This window comes from Colobus angolensis, unplaced genomic scaffold (assembly GCF_000951035.1).
Source record: "Colobus angolensis palliatus isolate OR3802 unplaced genomic scaffold, Cang.pa_1.0 Scaffold36, whole genome shotgun sequence".
Taxonomy (NCBI): domain Eukaryota; kingdom Metazoa; phylum Chordata; class Mammalia; order Primates; family Cercopithecidae; genus Colobus; species Colobus angolensis.
In genome coordinates, this window is record NW_012116932.1 from 6,367,538 (window position 1) to 6,386,030 (window position 18,493).

The 18,493-nt window shown below is 42.2% G+C and overlaps 1 protein-coding gene across 1 annotated transcript; it reads right to left on the minus strand.

The window, feature by feature from the left end:
* Positions 1–1,324: 1,324 nt before the first annotated feature.
* On the minus strand, positions 1,325–18,111 carry LOC105519886 (chromosome unknown open reading frame, human C3orf35; the record flags this gene model as incomplete). The annotated part of the gene is given in 3 exon segments (XM_011953421.1): positions 1,325–1,611; positions 17,879–17,903; positions 17,905–18,111. Coding segments are annotated over 3 exon segments (519 nt in total), but the record flags the coding sequence as incomplete, so codon positions are not given.
* Between the last annotated feature and the right edge of the window lie 382 nt (positions 18,112–18,493).

Consider the following 18,493-nt stretch of genomic DNA (forward strand, 5'->3'; position numbering starts at 1 on the left):
GGCAGCTCACACTTGTAATCCTAGCACTTTGGGAGGCCGAGGTGGGTGGATCACCTGAGGTCAGGAGTTTGAGACCAGCCTAGCCAACATGGCGAAACCCCATCTCTACTAAAAATACAAAAATTAGCCAGGCATGGTGGCATGCACCTATAATCCCAGCTACTTGGGAGACTGAGACAAGAGAATCAATTGAACCTAGGAGGCAGTTGCAGTGAGCCGAGAGCCCACCACTGCACTCCAGCCTGGGCAACAAAGCAAGACTCCACTTCAAAAAATAAAATACCAAACAGGGCAGGGGCACACACCTCTATGCACTACATGCTCCTTTAGGCTAGATCATCTGTATTCTCTTACATATGTTTGGTTAAAAAATGTGTATGTATATTTGTGTATCAGATGACATGTATAAAATAATCAGAAGTCCCTTTAACTCAGCTGACTCTAAACCACGAAGCAGAAGAGTTTACTAGAAGGCTATGGGGTGGTTCACAGAATGTGAGAGGGAAGCTCCAGGCCAGGCTTCCAAGAGTAAGACCCCAAAGTCAACCAGTGTGCCGGTGTGTTTGAAGCTGCCTCTGCCACCGTTAAGCACTACAGTACATAACCACTACATGCTACAGCAGGAAACAGCACCACTTCTGTCAGGAATTTGACCTTGCAGCCCCCTCTGCCAGATAGAGGAAACGCCCTGTCCCCTCCCACCCAAGGTGATTTAACAGAGTCTTTGTCATGGCCTGTGCTGCAAAGGAGGCTGGAAAGTAAGTACAGCATTCTCAGATCTGAGAGGGGGTCTCTGGCCCCCATCCAAATTGAATGGCCAAAGTCTGCCTCAAGCCCCAACTCTCCTCCCCAGATGTAATCACTATTAAGACAGTGGATATGTCCTTCCAGCCCTTTTACACACATAGTTTTGGAAAACGGTTTTTGTAAGAATGAAGTTATACTATAAATATCATTCTGCAATTTAATTTTTCTACTTAATATAAGTTATGGATACCTTTCCATGTTCATACGTACAGATCTAACTTGTTCTTTTTGACTACAGCAAAAGATTCTGCAGAATGAAGTGCCATCATTTAGCCAGTCCTCTGTTGATGATATATAAGCTGCGGCCGCTATCTTACTATAACAAACCACACAGGGAAAGCATCCCAGGGTATGTTTGTCATTGCTGCTGTTGGCACACGCATGTTGTCATTTTTGTAGGAATGGGTTCCTAGAAATGGGCAGCTGGGTCATACAGGCCATAGGGTCTGTGGTCTTTATCTTCATTGCAATATAAGGATGTTGGATTGAACTGAACTTCTCCACTTTGGAGACCTTTCTATCCCACGAACCAAGATAATTCTAGAATCAGGATAGCCCCCAGCCCAGCCAGTGCCAGAGCAATGCTGACCCAGGGCTCTCCTAATTCTGTTTTCCAGGCATCCCCGCACACCAGGTGTGCTGCTCCATTGCAGCCTCTTCCTCTTTTCAGTCCATCCGATGCTGTGATTTCACATGAGAAGAGACACCTGTGTGGAGCAATGGAAGGCTGGTTTGCAGTCCCAGATCTGCCAGCAGCTGGGATTGAGTCAGTCCCCTCCCTTTTCTGAACTCCAGTTTTCTTACCTTTAAAATAAGAGACATGGGTTAAATTAATGGTTTTCTAACTGTGTTCTGCCAAGACCAGCGTTCCACAGAGGCATCAGGAACGGCTTCAGAACTTGGGGGATGGAGGGCAGGAGAGCAGGGCCTGGTCCTCATGAGCTCTGCTATTAACCTTGCTGTGTAGTGGGGTTCTGTGTGAACATTCATTTGAAAAAGTCGTTTTGCTCCTAAAGGGGAATTGAAAACTATGCAGTGTGAGTGGAGATTTTATGCTCCACATCACAGAAATCCCACTCCATAGTGGTTTGAGGGGAAGAAATAAGGGGGAGGGTGGTTATTGGTTCATATAATTGAAATCCAGGGGATACTGACTTCAGACACAGCTCAATCCAGGGGCTCAAATATTATCAGAACCCAGTCTTGTTTCTTCTCATTACTTTGCTGTTCACAATGTTGGCTTCATTCTCAGGCTCAGTGTGGCACCAGAATGACTGCCAACAGAGTCAGGCCTATATCCTCCCAGGTTCAGGTCCAACAGAAAAAGTCATGTGCCTCTGTTGTGACAGTCACAGCAGAAGACTCAACACATCTTATTGGCTTAGGCTGAGTAGTGTTCCATCCCTGAGCCAATCACTGCAGCCAAGGGAATATAATAATTTGACTGGCCTGGCTGAACTCATGTGGTCAGTGGAGCTAGGCGTGAAATAAACCTTACCCAACATACATTAACTAAATGTGGGACAGGGATGATTCTCCAGAAAATTGTCTTATTATTTCCCAATGCTGAGTAGCCAAAAATCAATGCATGTAAAACGATGTACATGTGTTTACTCAATGAACAACTAAGATATTGATAAGACAGGATCTGTACCATACACTGGAGATGCAATGATAAATTAATTACAGTCCCCATGCATCTTGTGATGGGCCAGGACCACTGCAGGTCAACAAGGTCATCAGCTGGGAGGAATACCAGGCCACAGAGTGGAGGACAGCAAGAATAAATGGAACCCGCTAGCACCCTCTGCATCTGTCTGTCACATCCAACCCTGACAATCTTCAGAGAGTAATGGTGGCTGCTTCACTTCTACCTTGCAAACGTTATGCAAATTATTCTCTGGACCAATTCCAACTTGAGACCACTCAGAGAAGGGGATTCTGGGAAACGTAACTTCAGCCCAAGCAAGTTGATGTAGTTCAAACCACAACAGAATCCATTTGTTGCTATCTCCAGAGCTAAACCATCCAATACTCTGAATAAAGTATGTTTGTCAACTTAGCATCTAGCTAAGTGTTTTGTATGAAATCACAACATAATGTTGGGGTCCTCTTCTATCTAAACACTCAGAATAATTTTAGATAGCCACCAAACACTTGCTGTCATTTGTAACCACCTGTAATTATGAATTAGGATCTACAGAAATAAGAAGTGTGCAAACCACTTCAGAATGACTTGTTGTGAAACAGATATATCCAATAGAGCCAGATATAGAACTGTAAAGGATTAACTTCAAATAATATTCCCCATTACTGATATGAAAATGATTAATAAGTTTAAGATATTATGCTTTTTTTATTTCTAAAAATTTGATGAGTCTTTTGAAACATGTACCTAAAATTGGCGGTGTGCTTGCCCACCTAACATCCATTCAGTTGCCTACGGACGCTGAACTCAGGAAATACTAGTCTAAAGTTCCTATAAAAGACTCAAGAAACTTGGTCACATCTTTGTTCTACAATTTTAAGATGTAGGAGAACTGTTTGTCTTCCAGCAACTTGCCATCCTCCTTCTGTATATAATTGTTTTTTGTCTTTTCTTTCCCGTCCTTTCTTTCTTTCTTCTATTTCCTTTAGCTGTGGTTGTTTACCGTGGTTTGACTTTGTAATGGAATGTCTCCTTTTGCCCTATTCCATCACAGCTCTCTAATTCAGATGGGGTGAATCCCATCAGGAGCCTCAGCTCTCAATCTATGAAGCCATGAGAGCTGAAACTTCAGGAATGCATGATCTGCTAAGATGCCATAACGACTGCTCAGAACATACCTCTCCCCCGCAGTGCTGATTTCTCACTGTAGGGTGCTGTGGGTGTCTTTCGTGAGCAAAGGTGATAAGGAGGGAGAGTGTGTTTGGTATAACAAAGAAGATGCATTTTGAACCCAGGACATCCATGTGGGGAGCTGGAGGCACTTCTAGGCCACCAAGATACCAACAGTCACATTTAGGAAGGAGAGCATAGGGAATCAGGGCAAATTGCCCATGCAAAGCTCATTGATTGTTAAAAAAACAATAAAGCACAATATGTGTCAAAGCCCAAAGCCAATACCAGAGGTGAAGTGCTTCCCAAAAGGGCTTCACTGACCCAGGAGTCAGCTTCCTGGGTTTGAACCTCAGCTCCAATATTGACCAGTAGTAAAACAAAACAAAACAAAACAATTTGCTTAACCTCTCCAAGATTGTTTCCTCAACCATAGGATGGGGATAAGAATACCTACTCATAGAGTTATTGGCAAGATTCAAGTAATGTGAATAGAACAATTCCTAGCATATAGAAAGCTTTAACCAATGGTGGTGGTGTTAGTATCAGAAGATGTTGTTGTTTTTGTTGTTGTCAGCCAATGAGGAAGGAGAGTTGCAGAGATAGATGTGCCAGTACCCAAGAGGGCTAACTGCTTGATCTATTGTAATGAATGTGGCATGCCCTTGCAGAGGGCAGTCTAGCAAGGGAAGCTAATGATTAACCAGTTAATCACAGTATGAAAGGGGTTGAAATGGGGGAGAGAGTCAGTAAGAGTGCTGTAAGAGTTCCTACAGAGGAAGGGTGCTGTGTAGGGTGGGAGGAGGTCTCTAAAGACTTCCTTGGGCTGGGTGCGACGGCTCACATCTGTAATGCCAGTATTTTGGGAAGCCGAGGCAGGTGGATCATTTGAGGTCAGGAGTTTGAGACCAGCCTGGCCAACATGGTGAAACCCCGTCTTTACTAAAAATACAAAAATTAGCAGGGCGTGATGGTGCACGGCTATAATCCCAGCTACTCGGGAGGCTGAGGCAGGAGAATCGCTTGAGCTTGGGAGGCGGAGGTTGCAGTGAGCTGAGATTGGGCCACTGCACTCCAGTCTGGGCAAGAGAGTGAGACCCTGTCTCAAAGAAAGAAAGAAAAAAAAGACTTCCTTGAAGTGGCAACATCTCAGCTGAGCCCTGAAGGGTTAAGAGTTTGTCAGTTAGGGAGGCTTCCAAGATGGCCGAATAGGAACAGCTCTGGTCTGCAGCTCCCAGCAAGACTGACGCAGAAGACGGGTGATTTCTGTATTTCCAACTGAGATACCTGGTTCGTCTCATTGGGAGTGGTTGGACAGTGGGTGCAGCCCACAGGGGGCAAGCCGAAGCAGAGTAGGGCATCGCCTCACCCGGGAAGCTCAAAGTGTTGGGGGATTTCCCTTTCCTAGCCAAGGGAAGCTGTGACAGTCTGTACCTGGAGGAACAGTACACTTCTGCTCAAATACTGCGCTTTTCCCATGGTCTTCACAACTAGCAGAACCAGGAAATTCCCTCCCATGCCTGGCTTGGCAGGTCCCACACCCACGGAGCTTTGCTCACTGCTAGTGCGCAGTATGAGATCCACCTGCAATGCTGCAGCTTGGCCGGGGGAGGGGTGTCACCATTGCTGAGGCTTAAGTAGGTGGTTTTGTGCTCACAGTGTAATCAAAGAGGACAGGAAGCTCGAACTGGGCAGAGCCCACCACATCTCAGCAAGGCCTACTGCCTCTCTAGATTCCACCTCTGTGGGCAGAGCATGTCAGAACAAAAAGCAGCAGACAGCTTCGGCAGACCTAGACTTCCCTGTCTGACAGCTCTGAAGAGAGCAGTAGTTCTCCCAGCATGATATTTGAGCTCTAAGAACAGACAGACTGCTTCCTCAAGTGGGTCCCTGACCCCTGTGTAGCCTGACTGGGAGTCACCTCCCAGTAGGGGCCGACAGACACCTCATACAGGCAGGGGGCCCCTCTGGGATGAAGCTTCCAAAGGAAGGATCAGGCAGCAAGATCAGCAATATGTGCTGTTCTGCAGCCTCCGTTGGTGATACCCAGACAAACAGGGTGTGGAGTAGACCTCCAGCAAACTCCAACAGACCTGCAGCTGAGGGGCCCAACTGTTAGAAGGAAAACTAACAAATGGAAAGAAATAGTATCAACATCAACAAAAAGCACATCCACACGAAAACCCCATCTGTAGGTCACCAACATCAAAGACCAAAGGTAGATAAAACCACAAAGATGGAGAGAAACAAGACAGAAAAGCTGAAAATTCCAAAAACCAAAGCACCTCTTCTCCTCCAAAGGATCACAGCTCCTCAGCAGCAACGGAACAAAACTGGACAGAGAACGAGTTAGACAGGTTGACGGAAGTAGGCTTCAGAAAGTCAGTAGTAACAAACTTCTCCAAGCTAAAGGAGCATGTTCTAACCCATCACAAGGAAGCTAAAAACCTTGAAAAAAGGTTAGACAAATGGCTAACTAGAAGAAACAGTGTAGAGAAGACCTTAAATGACTTGATGGAGCTGAAAACCACAGCATGAGAACTTCGTGATGCATGCACAAGCTTCAACAGCTGATTCAATCAAGTGGAAGAAAGGATATCAGTGATTGAAGATCAAACTGATGAAATAAAGCAAGAAGACAAGATTAGAGAAAAAAGAGTGAAAAGAAATGAACAAAGCCTCCAAGAAGTATAGGACTATGTGAAAATACCAAATCTACATTTAATCCGTGTTCCTGAAAGTGACAGGGAGAATGAAACCAAATTGGAAAACACTCTTCAGGATATTATCCAGGAGAACTTCCCCAGCCTAGCAAGGCAGGCCAACATTCAAATTCAGGAAATACAGAGAACACCCATAGATACTCCTCAAGAAGAGCAACCTGAAGACACATAATTGTCAGATTCACCAAGGTTGAAATGAAAGAAAAAATGTTAAGGGCAGCTAGAGAGAAAAGTCGGGTTACCCACAAAGGGAAGCCCATCAGACTAACAGCAGATCTCTCGGCAGAAACCCTACAAGCCAGAAGAGAGTGGAGGCCAATATTCAACATTCTTAAAGAAAAGAATTTTCATCCCAGAATTTCATATCCAGCCAAACTAAGCTTGATAAGTGAAGGAGAAATAAAATCCTATACAGACAAGATGAGAGATTTTGTCACCACCAGGCCTGCCTTACAAGAGCTACTGAAGGAAGAACTAAACATGGAAAGGGGCAACCAGGTACCAGCCACTGCAAAAACATGCCAAATTGTAAAGACCATTGATGCTATGAGGAAACGGCATCAATCAACGGGCAAAATAACCAGCTAACATCATAATGACAGGATCAAGTTCACACATTCACATATAACAATATTAACCTTAAATGTAAATGGGCTAAGGGCCCCATTTAAAAGACAAAGACTGGCAAATTGAATAAAAAGTCAAGACCAATTAGTGTGCTGTATTCAGAAGACCCATCTCACATGCAAAGACACACATAGGCTCACAATAAAGGGATGGAGGAAGATCTACTACACAAATGGAAAACAAAAAAAAGCAGGGGTTGCAATCCTAGTCTCTAATAAAACAGACTTTAAACCAACAAAGATCAAAAGAGACAAAGAAGACCATTACATAATGGTAAAAGGATCAATTCAACAAGAAGAGCTGACTATCCTAAATAAAAATGCACCCAATACAGGGGCACCTGGATTCGTAAAGCAAGTCTTCAGGGACCTACAAAGAGACTTAGATTCCCGCACAATAATAATGGGAGATTTTAACACCCCGCTGTCAATATTAGACAGATCAATGAGACAGAAGGTTAATAAGGATATCCAGGACTTGAACTCAACTCTGCACCAAGTGGACCTAATAGACATCTACAGAACTCTCCACCCCAAATCAATAGAATATACATTCTTCTCAGAACCACATCACATTTATTCTAAATTTGACCACATAATTGGAAGTAAAACACTCCTCAGTAAATGCAGAAGAACAGAAATCACAACAAACTGTCTCTCAGACCACAGTGCAATCAAATTAGAGCTCAGGATTAAGAAACTCACTCAAAACCTCACAACAACATGGAAACTGAACAACCCGCTCTTGAATGACTACTGGGTAAATAACGAAGTGTACCAGAATCTCTGGTACACATTTAAAGCAGTGTGTAGAGGGAAATTTATAGCACTAAATGCCCACAAGAGAAAGCAGGAAAGATCTAATATCACAATTGAAAGAACTAGAGAAGCAAGAGCAAACACATTCAAAAGCTAGCAGAAGACAAGAAATAACTAAGATCAGGAGCAGAACTGAAGGAGATAGAGACATAAAAAACCCTTCAAAAAAATCAATGAATCCAGGAGCTGGTTTTTTGAAAAGATAAACAAAATAGACCAGTAGCAAGACTAATAAAGAAGAAAAGAGAGAAAAATCAAATAGACACAATAAAAAATAATAAAGGAGATATCACCACTGACCCCACAGAAATACAAACTATCATCAGAGAAAACTACAAACATAAACTAGAAAATCTAGAAGAAATGGACAAATTCCTGGACACATACACCCTCCCAAGACTAAACCAGGAAGAAGTTGAATCTCTGAATAGACCAATAACAGGTTCTGAAATTGAGGCAATAATTAACAGCCTACCAACCAAAAAACGTCCAGGACCAGACAGATTCACAGTCGAATTCTACCAGAGGTACAACAAGGAGCTGGTACATTCCTTCCGAAGCTATTCCAATAAATAGAAAAAGAGGGAATCCTCCCTAACTCATTTTGTAAGGCCAGCATCATCCTGATACCAAAGCCTGGCAGAGACACAACAAAAAAAAGAGAATTTTATGCTAACATCCCTGATGAACATCTATATGAAAATCCTCAATAAAATACTGGCAAACCAAATCCAGACGCACTCAAAAAGCTTATCCACCACAATCAAGTCTGCTTCATCCCTGGGATGCAAGCCTGGTTCAACATATGCAAATCAGTAAACGTAATCCATCACATAAACAGAACCAACGACAAAAACCACATGATTATCTCAATAGATGCAGAAAAGACCTTTGATAAAATTCAGCAGCCCTTCGTGCTAAAAACTCAAAAAACTAGGTATTGATGGAACATATCTCAAAATAGTAAGAGCTATTTATGACAAACCCACAGCCAATATCATACTGAGTGGGCAAAAACTGGAAGCATTCCCTGTGAAATCCGGCACAAGACAAGGATGTCCTCTCTCACCACTCCTATTCAACATAGTGTTGGAAGTCATGGCCAGGGCAATCAAGCAGGAGAAAGAAATAAAGGGTATTCAATTAGAAAAAGAGGAAGTCAAATTGTCTCTGTTTGCAGATGAAATGATTGTATATTTAGAAAACCCCTTCGTCTCAGCCCCAAATCTCCTTAAGCTGATAAGCAACTTCAGCAAAGTCTCAGGATACAAAATCAATGTGCAAAAATCACAAGCATTCCTATATACCAGTAACAGACAAACAGAGAGCCAAATCATGAGTGAACTTCCATTCACAATTGCTACAAAGAGAATAAAATACCTAGGAATCCAACTCACAAGGGATGTGGAGGATCTCTTCAAGGAGAACTATAAACCACTGCTCAATGCAATAAAAGAGGACCCAAACAAATGGAAGAACACTCCATGCTCATGGATAGGAAGAATCAATATTGTGAAAATGGCCACACTGCCCAAGGTAATTTACAGATTCAATGCCATCCCCATCAAGCTATCATTGACTTTCTTCACAGAACTGGAAGAAACTACTTTAAAGTTCATATGGAATCAAAAAAGAGCCCACATAGCCAAGACAATCCTAAGTAAAAAGAATAAAGCTGGAGGCATCATGCTACCTGACTTCAAACTATACTACAAGGCTATAGTAACCAAAACAGCATGGTACTGGTACCAAAACAGATATATAGACCAATGGAACAGAACAGAGGCCTCAGAAGTAACACCACACATCTACAACCATCTGATCTTTGACAAACCCGACAAAAACAAGCAATGGGGAAAGGATTCCCTATTTAACCAATGGTGTTGGGAAACTTGGCTAGTCATATGTAGAAAGTCAAAACTGGATCCTTTCCTTACACCTTATACAAAAATTAACTCAAGAGGGATTAAAGACTTAAATGTAAGACCTAAAACCATAAAAACCCTAGAAGAAAATCTAGGAAATATCATTCAGGAGATAGGCATGGGCAAAGACTTCATGACTAAAATACCAAAAGCAATGGCAACAAAAGCCAAAACTGACAAATGGGATCTAATTAAACTAAAGAACTTCTGCACAGCAAAAGAAACTATCATCAGAGTGAACAGGCAATCTACAGAATGGGAGAAAATTTTTGCAATCTACCCATCTGACAAAGGGCTAATATCCAGAATCTTAAGAACTTAAACAAATGTACAAGAAAAAAACAAACAACCCCATCCAAAAGTGGGCAAAGGATATGAACAGACACTTCTCAAACAAGACATTGATGCAGCCAACAGACATGAAAAAATGCTCATCATCACTGGTCATCAGAGAAATGCAAATCAAAACCACAATGAGATACCATCTCATGCCAGTTAGAATGGTGATCATTAAAAAGTCAGGAAACAACAGATGCTGGAGAGGATCTGGAGAAATGGGAATGCTTTTATACTGCTGGTGGGAGTGTAAATTAGTTCAATTATTGTGGAAGACAGTGTGGTGATTCCTCAAGGATCTAGAACTAGAAATACCATTTGACTCAGCAATCCCATTACTGGGTATATACCCAAAGGATTATAAATCATGCTGCTATAAAGACACAAGGACAGGTATGTTTATTGTGGCACTATTCACAATAGCAAAGACTTGGAACCAACCCAAATGTCCATCAATGATAGACTGGATTAAGAAAATGTGGCACATATACACCATGGAATACTATGCAGCCATAAAAAAGGATGAGTTTATGTCTTTTGCAGGAACATGGATGAAGCTGGAAACTATCATTCTCAGCAAACTATCACAAGGACAGAAAACCAAACGCTACATGTTCTCAATCATAAGTGGGAATTGAACAATAACAACACACGGACACAGGGCGGGGAACATTACACACTGGGGCCTGTTGGGGGGTGAGGGGCTGGGGGAGGGATAGCATTAGGAGAAATACCTAATGTAAATGACAAGTTGATGTGTGCTGTAAACCAACATGGCACATGTATACGTATGTAACAAACCTGCACATTGTGCCCATGTACCCTAGAACTTAAAGTATAATTAAAAAAAAAAAAAAGAGTTTGCCAGTTAAAGAGCAGCATGGTGGAAGTAAGAAATGAGGATAAATCAGATGGTCATTGGAGGATTATATGAGGTCAAGGAAGGGTTTTTCTTCATGCAAGTGACATTGGGCTTACCAATGGGGAAAAAGTTTACACAATGGGGGAAAAGAGATAAAAACAATGGATGAAGAAAGAAAAGAAATACCAAAAAGTTGAAGGTTGCAAAGGAGCAGAGGGTGAAGTAGGGGAAACATGCTATGTACCTACACCAGAAACAGGATGTGCCCCTGGAAAGTGTCCACTTCTACCTTTATTTTAAAATGGAGGCTGGGCACGGTGGCTCACATCTGTGATCCCAACACTTTGGGAGGCCAAGGCGGGCAGATCACTTGAGGCCAGGAGTTCAAGACCAGCCTGGCCAACATAACAAACTGCCCCAGAACTTAGTGGCTTACAACTACTTCAATTTTATTTATTATTTATTTATTTATTTATTTTTAGAGAGAAACTCTTGCTGCATTGCTCAGGCTGGACTAGAACTTCTGGGCTCAAGCAATCCTTCCACCTCAGTCCTACTTTATGATATCTTACACTTACGTGGGCAGTAATGTGGACAGGGCTTGGCTTGGCAATTCAGTTCTGTTTCATGTGGCATCAGCTGCGATTACTCAGTGGTAGCCAGCTGGTGGCTGGGCTTTTTTGGAGGGCCTAAGCCAGCCTCATTCACATGTCCGGTACGTTGGAGGGAATGGCTAAATGACTGGGTTCAGCTGGGACTGCTGATCTTGGCACCTACACGGGGCCTTTCCCACATGGTGCTCTTAGGTGAGTCAGACTTCTTATGTGGTGGGGTAGGGCTCCCAGAGACCATGTGCCAAGACACCTGGGTGAAAGCTGTGAGGTTTCTTAGGACTCAGCTTCAGAAGTCCCAGAATGTCATTTCTGCTTTACTCTACTCACCAGTCAAGCCACCCAGGTTGGTCCAACTCAAGGAGAGGGCAGCTAGACTCTAACTCTCAAGGGGAGGAGTAGCAAAGAATTTGCACCATCTTTAATCCACCACATCAAATAAGTGTTGTGCATGTGTGACCCTGCATAATCCTCTCAACAGCCCTATGGTAAGTGCTCTTATCACCCCCATTTAAGAGATGAGGGAATTAAGATACAGTGAGTTTTGGAAACCTGACTAAGCTCATGCAGCTATGAGAAGTGGATTCAACCCAAGCAGCCTGGCTCCTGGACATGTTATGTACCAGTATTCTATGGCAAGCAAGACAGATACTGCCTGTATCCCACCATCAAGTTTGAAAAGAATTGTCTCTTTAGAATGTTACAGCAGGAGGTACCTTAGCAGTCTCCTAAGGCAAGCCCTTCATTTACATGATGAAGAAATGCATGCCCAGGCTGCCTAAGTAACCACTCTTCTGTGCAGCATCCTGTCCTGGCAGAGATCCTTTGAGTCACAAGAGCATCTGTTGGCTTATCTCCTTTTGGCAAACAAAGAAATGGCCTCAGAAATTTTAAATGACTTCTGCTAGACTGCACAGCAGGAGTATAAGTAAGCCAGAATCTGAAGACCCATTCCAGATTCCATGTTCTTCCCACTACTCTGAGCTGCCTCAACATAACAGATTAGAAGAGGCCCTAGGATGTCCAGAAATGAGGATGAAAGCTTGGATTTTTCCTGGGATCCAAATGAAATTGCACACCTCCTACCAGACAGTTACTACCTGGGGTAGGGTTCACTGAGATCTTTCCAGATCTAAAATTAGCAATTTTGCCCCCTGGAAAACCACAGGGCTCTAATCCAGACTATAAATGGCTTAGCTTGAGTTCCTCTCACCCCCTGAAAGTAGAGCCTAAGACAAGGAATCAGGTATAGATGGTTTATCTGGGATCTGATCCCAGGAAGCAAGATGCTCAGGAGGGTGAGAGAAGGAGGAACAGGCAAATAAGGACCCATCGACAAGGTCACAAGTGTGGATGTGGGGGCAGATCCCATCAGAACCTTCTGCAGAGCGGATAGCATGACTCAGACTGGTCCACTCAAGTGCAGCAGCCACGGCTGCAACTGGAATCAGAGGTGAGGTTCTGTGGATGTGAGTCAGGACCCCAGAGGTGTCTGAGCCTCCTGAGAAAGGAACCTTTAATCTGAGACCAGAAGGATGAATCAGAATCAGAGGAAAGGAAGCAGGGAGAGAAAGGCGAACGTTCTGTTCAGAAAAAACAGGAAGTACAAGGGTAGGAGAGCAGGGCCCTTTTGTAGAACTAGGGGAAAAAATTACCTGAGGCTGGAATAGAGACAGCAAGAGAGGAGGTGAACAAATGGTGGGAAATGGAACTTGGGGGGGCCTGTAAAGCAAGTTGAAGCTTCATCTGAAGGGCAACAGGAGCCACTGAAAGGTTTTTAATAGGGGAGAGAATGTTCAGATTTTCATTTCTAAAAATGGTTATAATGTCCCCTTAGCAGGTGGACCCCCCGCTGCTTTTCCAAAGAAAATACAAACCAAACTTTTGTGGCAACATATAGCATATATGGTCTGCACACATGGAGCCTTCAAATACCAAGAGATTCTTCTACAGGCGCAAATATTGCCTACAGATTCTGTTCAGATTGGAGGACCTGAGCCCAAAGCCCCTCCCAACACAGGTCTCTAGAAATGAGATAAATGTGGTTTTGATCCATGACAATGTTAGGAAGCTGGAAGGAGTTTCCTTATGAATAAGAAATCTTGAAAATTCCCTGAAATATAGAAGTCAGTCAAATCAGAGTTTAAAAGGATCCCTACACTGAAGCTCGTGTGGGCAAACACTTTTGCATAAAAATGGGAGATGGGAGGTAGCTCCAAGAATACTCAAAGCCTTGAGGTAGGCCAGGCGTGGTGGCTCACACCTGTAATCCCAGTACTTTGGGAGGCCAATGCGGGTGGATCACTTGAGGTCAGAAGTTCAAAACCAGCCTAGTCAACATGGTGAAAACCCCATCTCTACTGAAAATACGAAAATTAGCTGAGCGTGATGAGACACGCCTATAATCCCAGCTACTCAGGAGGCTGAGGCAGGAGAACCACTTGAACCCAGAGGGGTGGAGGCTGCAGTGAGCCAAGATCACACCACTGTACTCCAGCCTGGGCAACAGAGTGAGACTCCATCTCAAAGAAAAAAAACAAAAAACAAAAATAAAAAACAGGGAATGCTGGGGCCCATCCCATGAGCTTCGGATTCATTTGGTCTGGGTTTTCATTTCTCACAAGATCCCAAGAGAAGTTGATGCTGCTGGCTCAGGGATCACACTTTTAGAAGCATTGCTCTACTGATGACCTCTGCAATTTTAAGTACTAAACAGCTATTTCTCGTTTCAAGTTTTGCAATCTCTTGACCCACCAATTTAAAAGATTAAGATACTAAGAAAACTTCTGTTATTCTACTTTTACTTTCATTTAATCAAATTTAATGACATTTGCATTTTATGTTATCACCATAGTTCTGATTTTGGCTTGATCGTAAATACTGAAAACCAATAAATAGTGCTAATTTGATTGTGGCTTCATGATTATTGCTCACCGTTAAGCCAAAACAAGTGTCATAATTATATATCCTTCTCTATAGTTGCAAAGTTAAAGTCCAGGAATATGCAACTTCTACTGCAGATAGAACATTTCTAGGATCAACATTCTTTTCTTCTTTATACTCTTCTACTTACTCAAAATCCTACCATTTTAAGTGTTGGTATGCTGTGTTTCCATTTCCATTTGCCTTAAGAAATTTTTTAGTTTCCCTTTCAATTATTTCATTGACCCATTGAAGGTCTCACACTGAAGGTCTCACATCATCAAGTAAAAGTTCAGTCCTAAAACTATACACATCATAAGTTCTCAAAACTCATGGTCTAAAACTGGTCATGTGACTGGGCGCAGTGGCTCACCCCTGTAACCCCAGTACTTTGGGAGGCTAAGGTGGTCAGATCACCTGAGGCCAGGAGTTCAAGACCAGCCTGGCCAACATGGTGAAACCCTGTCTCTACTAACAATACAAAAATTAGCTGGGCACAGTGATGGGTGCCTGTAATCACAGCTATTCAGGAGGCTGAGGCAGGAGAATCGCTTGAACCTGGGAGGCAGAGGTTGCAGTGAGCTGAAATCACTCCACTGTACTCCAGCAGCAACAGAGTGAGATTCTGTCTCCAAAAAACTCAAAAATCCTTGAGGTAAAAGAGCCTGGGAGCAGTAGTAGCTCTGCATACCTAAAGGGAAATGAGCTGGGGCACCAAAGTAGCAACTGTGAGGTCAACATTGCCCTTTGGACTAAGCAGCAACAGAGCGATAGAGGTGTCTGCCCCCATGGAGGAGCCAGGAGTATAAGCCTTTAGGACCCAGAGCTAAAATAGTGTTCCAGGGGACTGGTGGCATTAAGAAAGAATGAGGAGCTCCCTCCCCATGAAATGCCTCCCTGGCCACTCTATGTCTGACTCACACGCTGTCTCCTGTAGGTAAACTGCAATAAACAATCAAAGACAGGCTAACAGGGATCCCCCAAAACAAAGATGATTCTTCAGTTAAGACTCACTAAGCAATTGTGGAAATCTATCTCTGTGCAATAGACATCATCCTCTTACCAAATGCAGAACTTGCACCTGAGGAAATAGAGCTGATAGCTGAGCTGGGCTGAATAATTAAATTATCAGGGAGATGTAAGATTACCATATGCAAACACTGTGAATAATTATTTATTTATTTATTTATTTATTTATTTATTTATTTATTTATTTATTTTAAACAGGGTCTCACTCTGTCACCTGGGCTAGAGTACATAGATGTGATCACAGCTCACTGCAGCCTCAATCTCCATAGCTCAAGCAACTCTTCTGCTTCAGCCTCCCAAGTAGCTGGCACTACAGGTATACACCACCCACCCAGATAATTTTTGTATTTTTTGCAGAGAAAGGGCTTTGCCATGTTGCCCAGGCTGATCATGAATTCCTGGGCTCAAGCAATCTGCCTGCTTCATTCTCCCAAAGTGCTGGGACTACAAGAGTGAGCTGCTGCAGCCAGCCATGAATGATTTCTATTTGGGAAGTTAACTTAAAATTTGATAATTTAAAACATTCAATATATAAGCTGAATAGTAATAGAATGAACTGCCAAAGAGAAAATGTGTGAGTTATAAAATCAAGCCAAGAAAACTTCCAGAATGTAACTAAGATTTTTATTTTTTCATATTTTATTTATTTATTTATTTAGAGATAAAGTCTCACTGTGTCGCCCAGGCTGGAGTACAGTGGCATGATCTTGACTGCAACCTCTGCCTCCTGGGTTCAAGTGAGTCTCATGCCTCAGCCTCCCGAGTACCTGGGATTACAGGCGCCTGCCACCATGCCCAACTAATTTTTATATTTTTAGTAGAGATGGGGTTTCACCATGTTGGCCAGGCTGATCTCGAACTCCTAACCTCAAGTCATCCGCTTGCCTCAGCCTCCCAAAGTGCTGGGATTACAGGTGTGACCTACAACGCCTGGCCAGATTTTTAAAATGTAAAACAGAAGTTAAAGTGATGTATAATATAAATTGGACTTAGCCAGAATTTAAATCTTCTGCTCTTCAAAAGACACTGTTAAGAAAATAAAAATACAAGCCTAGACTTGGAAAAATGTTTGCAAAACATGTATCTATTAAAAGACTTGTATCCAGAATATGTAAAGAACTCTCAAAACTCAATGATAAGAAAAAGAAACAACTCAATAAAAAATAAGCAAAAGATATGAATAAACACTTAACTAATGAAGATATATAGATAGCAAACAAAAACACAAAAATATACTCAATATTATTAGTTATTAGGGAAAAACAAATTAAAACCATAAGAGACTTAATACCACCACATGCCTATTAGTATGACAAAAATTAAACAGACTGACCACACCAAGTACTGGTGAAGATGCTGGGGAACTGGTACTCTCATACACTACTGGTAGGAAGGTAAAATGGTGCAACCACTTTGGAAAACAGCTTAATGGTTTCTTTAAAAGTTAAACATGTACCTACAATATAATTTAGTCATCTCATTCTTAGGTTTTTATCCAAAAGAAAAGAAAATACACGTCATACAGAGACTTGTCTACAAACATTCACATCAACTTGATTTTTAATAGCCCAAAAGTGCAAACATCTATAGATGTCCTTATATAGATGAATAGATAAATAAATTGTGGCATATTCATACAATGGAATAACTACTCAACAATATAAAGGAATAAACAAGCAATAACATGAATGAATCTCAAAATAATTTTGCTGAGTGAAAGAAGACAGAAAAATAGTCCATATTGTATTATTTTATTTATAGAAAATTCTAGAAAATATAACTAATCTATAGTGACAGAAAGCAGATCAGTGGTTGTCTGGGATTAGCAGTGGGAGGGACAGGTGGGATGGCAGAGAGGAATTACAAAAGGCAAGAGGAAACTTTTGAGAGTATTAGATATGCAATGATGGTTTCCCAGGTACAGACATATGTCAAAACTTATCAAATAACATCTTTTAAATATGTACAGTTTATTGTATATCAGTTATACCTTAATAAGGCTATTACTGTGTAAGAGTGTATGTGTGTGTGTGTGTGTGTGTGTCTGTATTGGTATGTCTCAATTTTATTTGGCCATGACTCTTTTCCCTGCTCACCTGTTGCCCCAGTTTGCAGAGCCATGACATATGCAATGAGACAGACCTAGGGGTGATCCTGGCTCCACTGTCATCCTGGCTGTGTGCCCTTCAGTAAATGATTTACACTTTCAGAGCCTTCATTTTTTTCCTTCAAAATGGAGTAGTGGTTGGGATTATATTAGTGAATGTCAAACGCCTTTCACATAGTAGGTTCTTGAAAACTTTAGACCACCAATCACCCCAGAAACTGAACCAGCCATATTTATGATTGCCCCAAAGGCATTAACTTTATTTTTAGCTAAAGTCACCAGCATGCAATCACCTTGAGTCCGAAGGTCCAGGGGGAAAGATGTTGAAATGCTGAGCACTGCCCTGCAGGCCCATCTGCTCTGCATTAGCCAGCCTTCCTCTGTTTATTATTCCATGTGTTAAATCTCCTCCAATTCTTGTGTGAAAAGTTCGGGCGCACAATAACCTCTTTATCACATTTTCAAATTCTGGGCCTGTTCTGGAAAGTTTACACCTTTTTCTTGTTGCCATTGTTTTCACGTGGATTCAGATTTCTGAAAAAGGCATTTGGAGCACTTTGCTGAAAATATTTGTGTGTAAAGCTTGATGAGACAAACATTGTCCAAAAGTGAGAATTAGATGTCAGAGGAATTAGAACCATACCACGTGGGCCATGTGGTGCAGCTGTGGCTGTGTGAGGAGAATCTGAGGCTCGGGGTGGTGGTTGAGAGCCTGTGGCTGGGCAATACTCTTAGCCGCTCTCCTTTGGGGAATAAATTAAATAATACTGAAAAGAATAACAGAAACATGCCAATGTTGGAGCAGAGAATAAAAGAGTCACAAAACTCTGTAAAAACAAATGCATCATAGCAATATTGCTTACCATTCATTGAGTATCATTTGTGTACCTTGCTTCACTAAGTGCTAT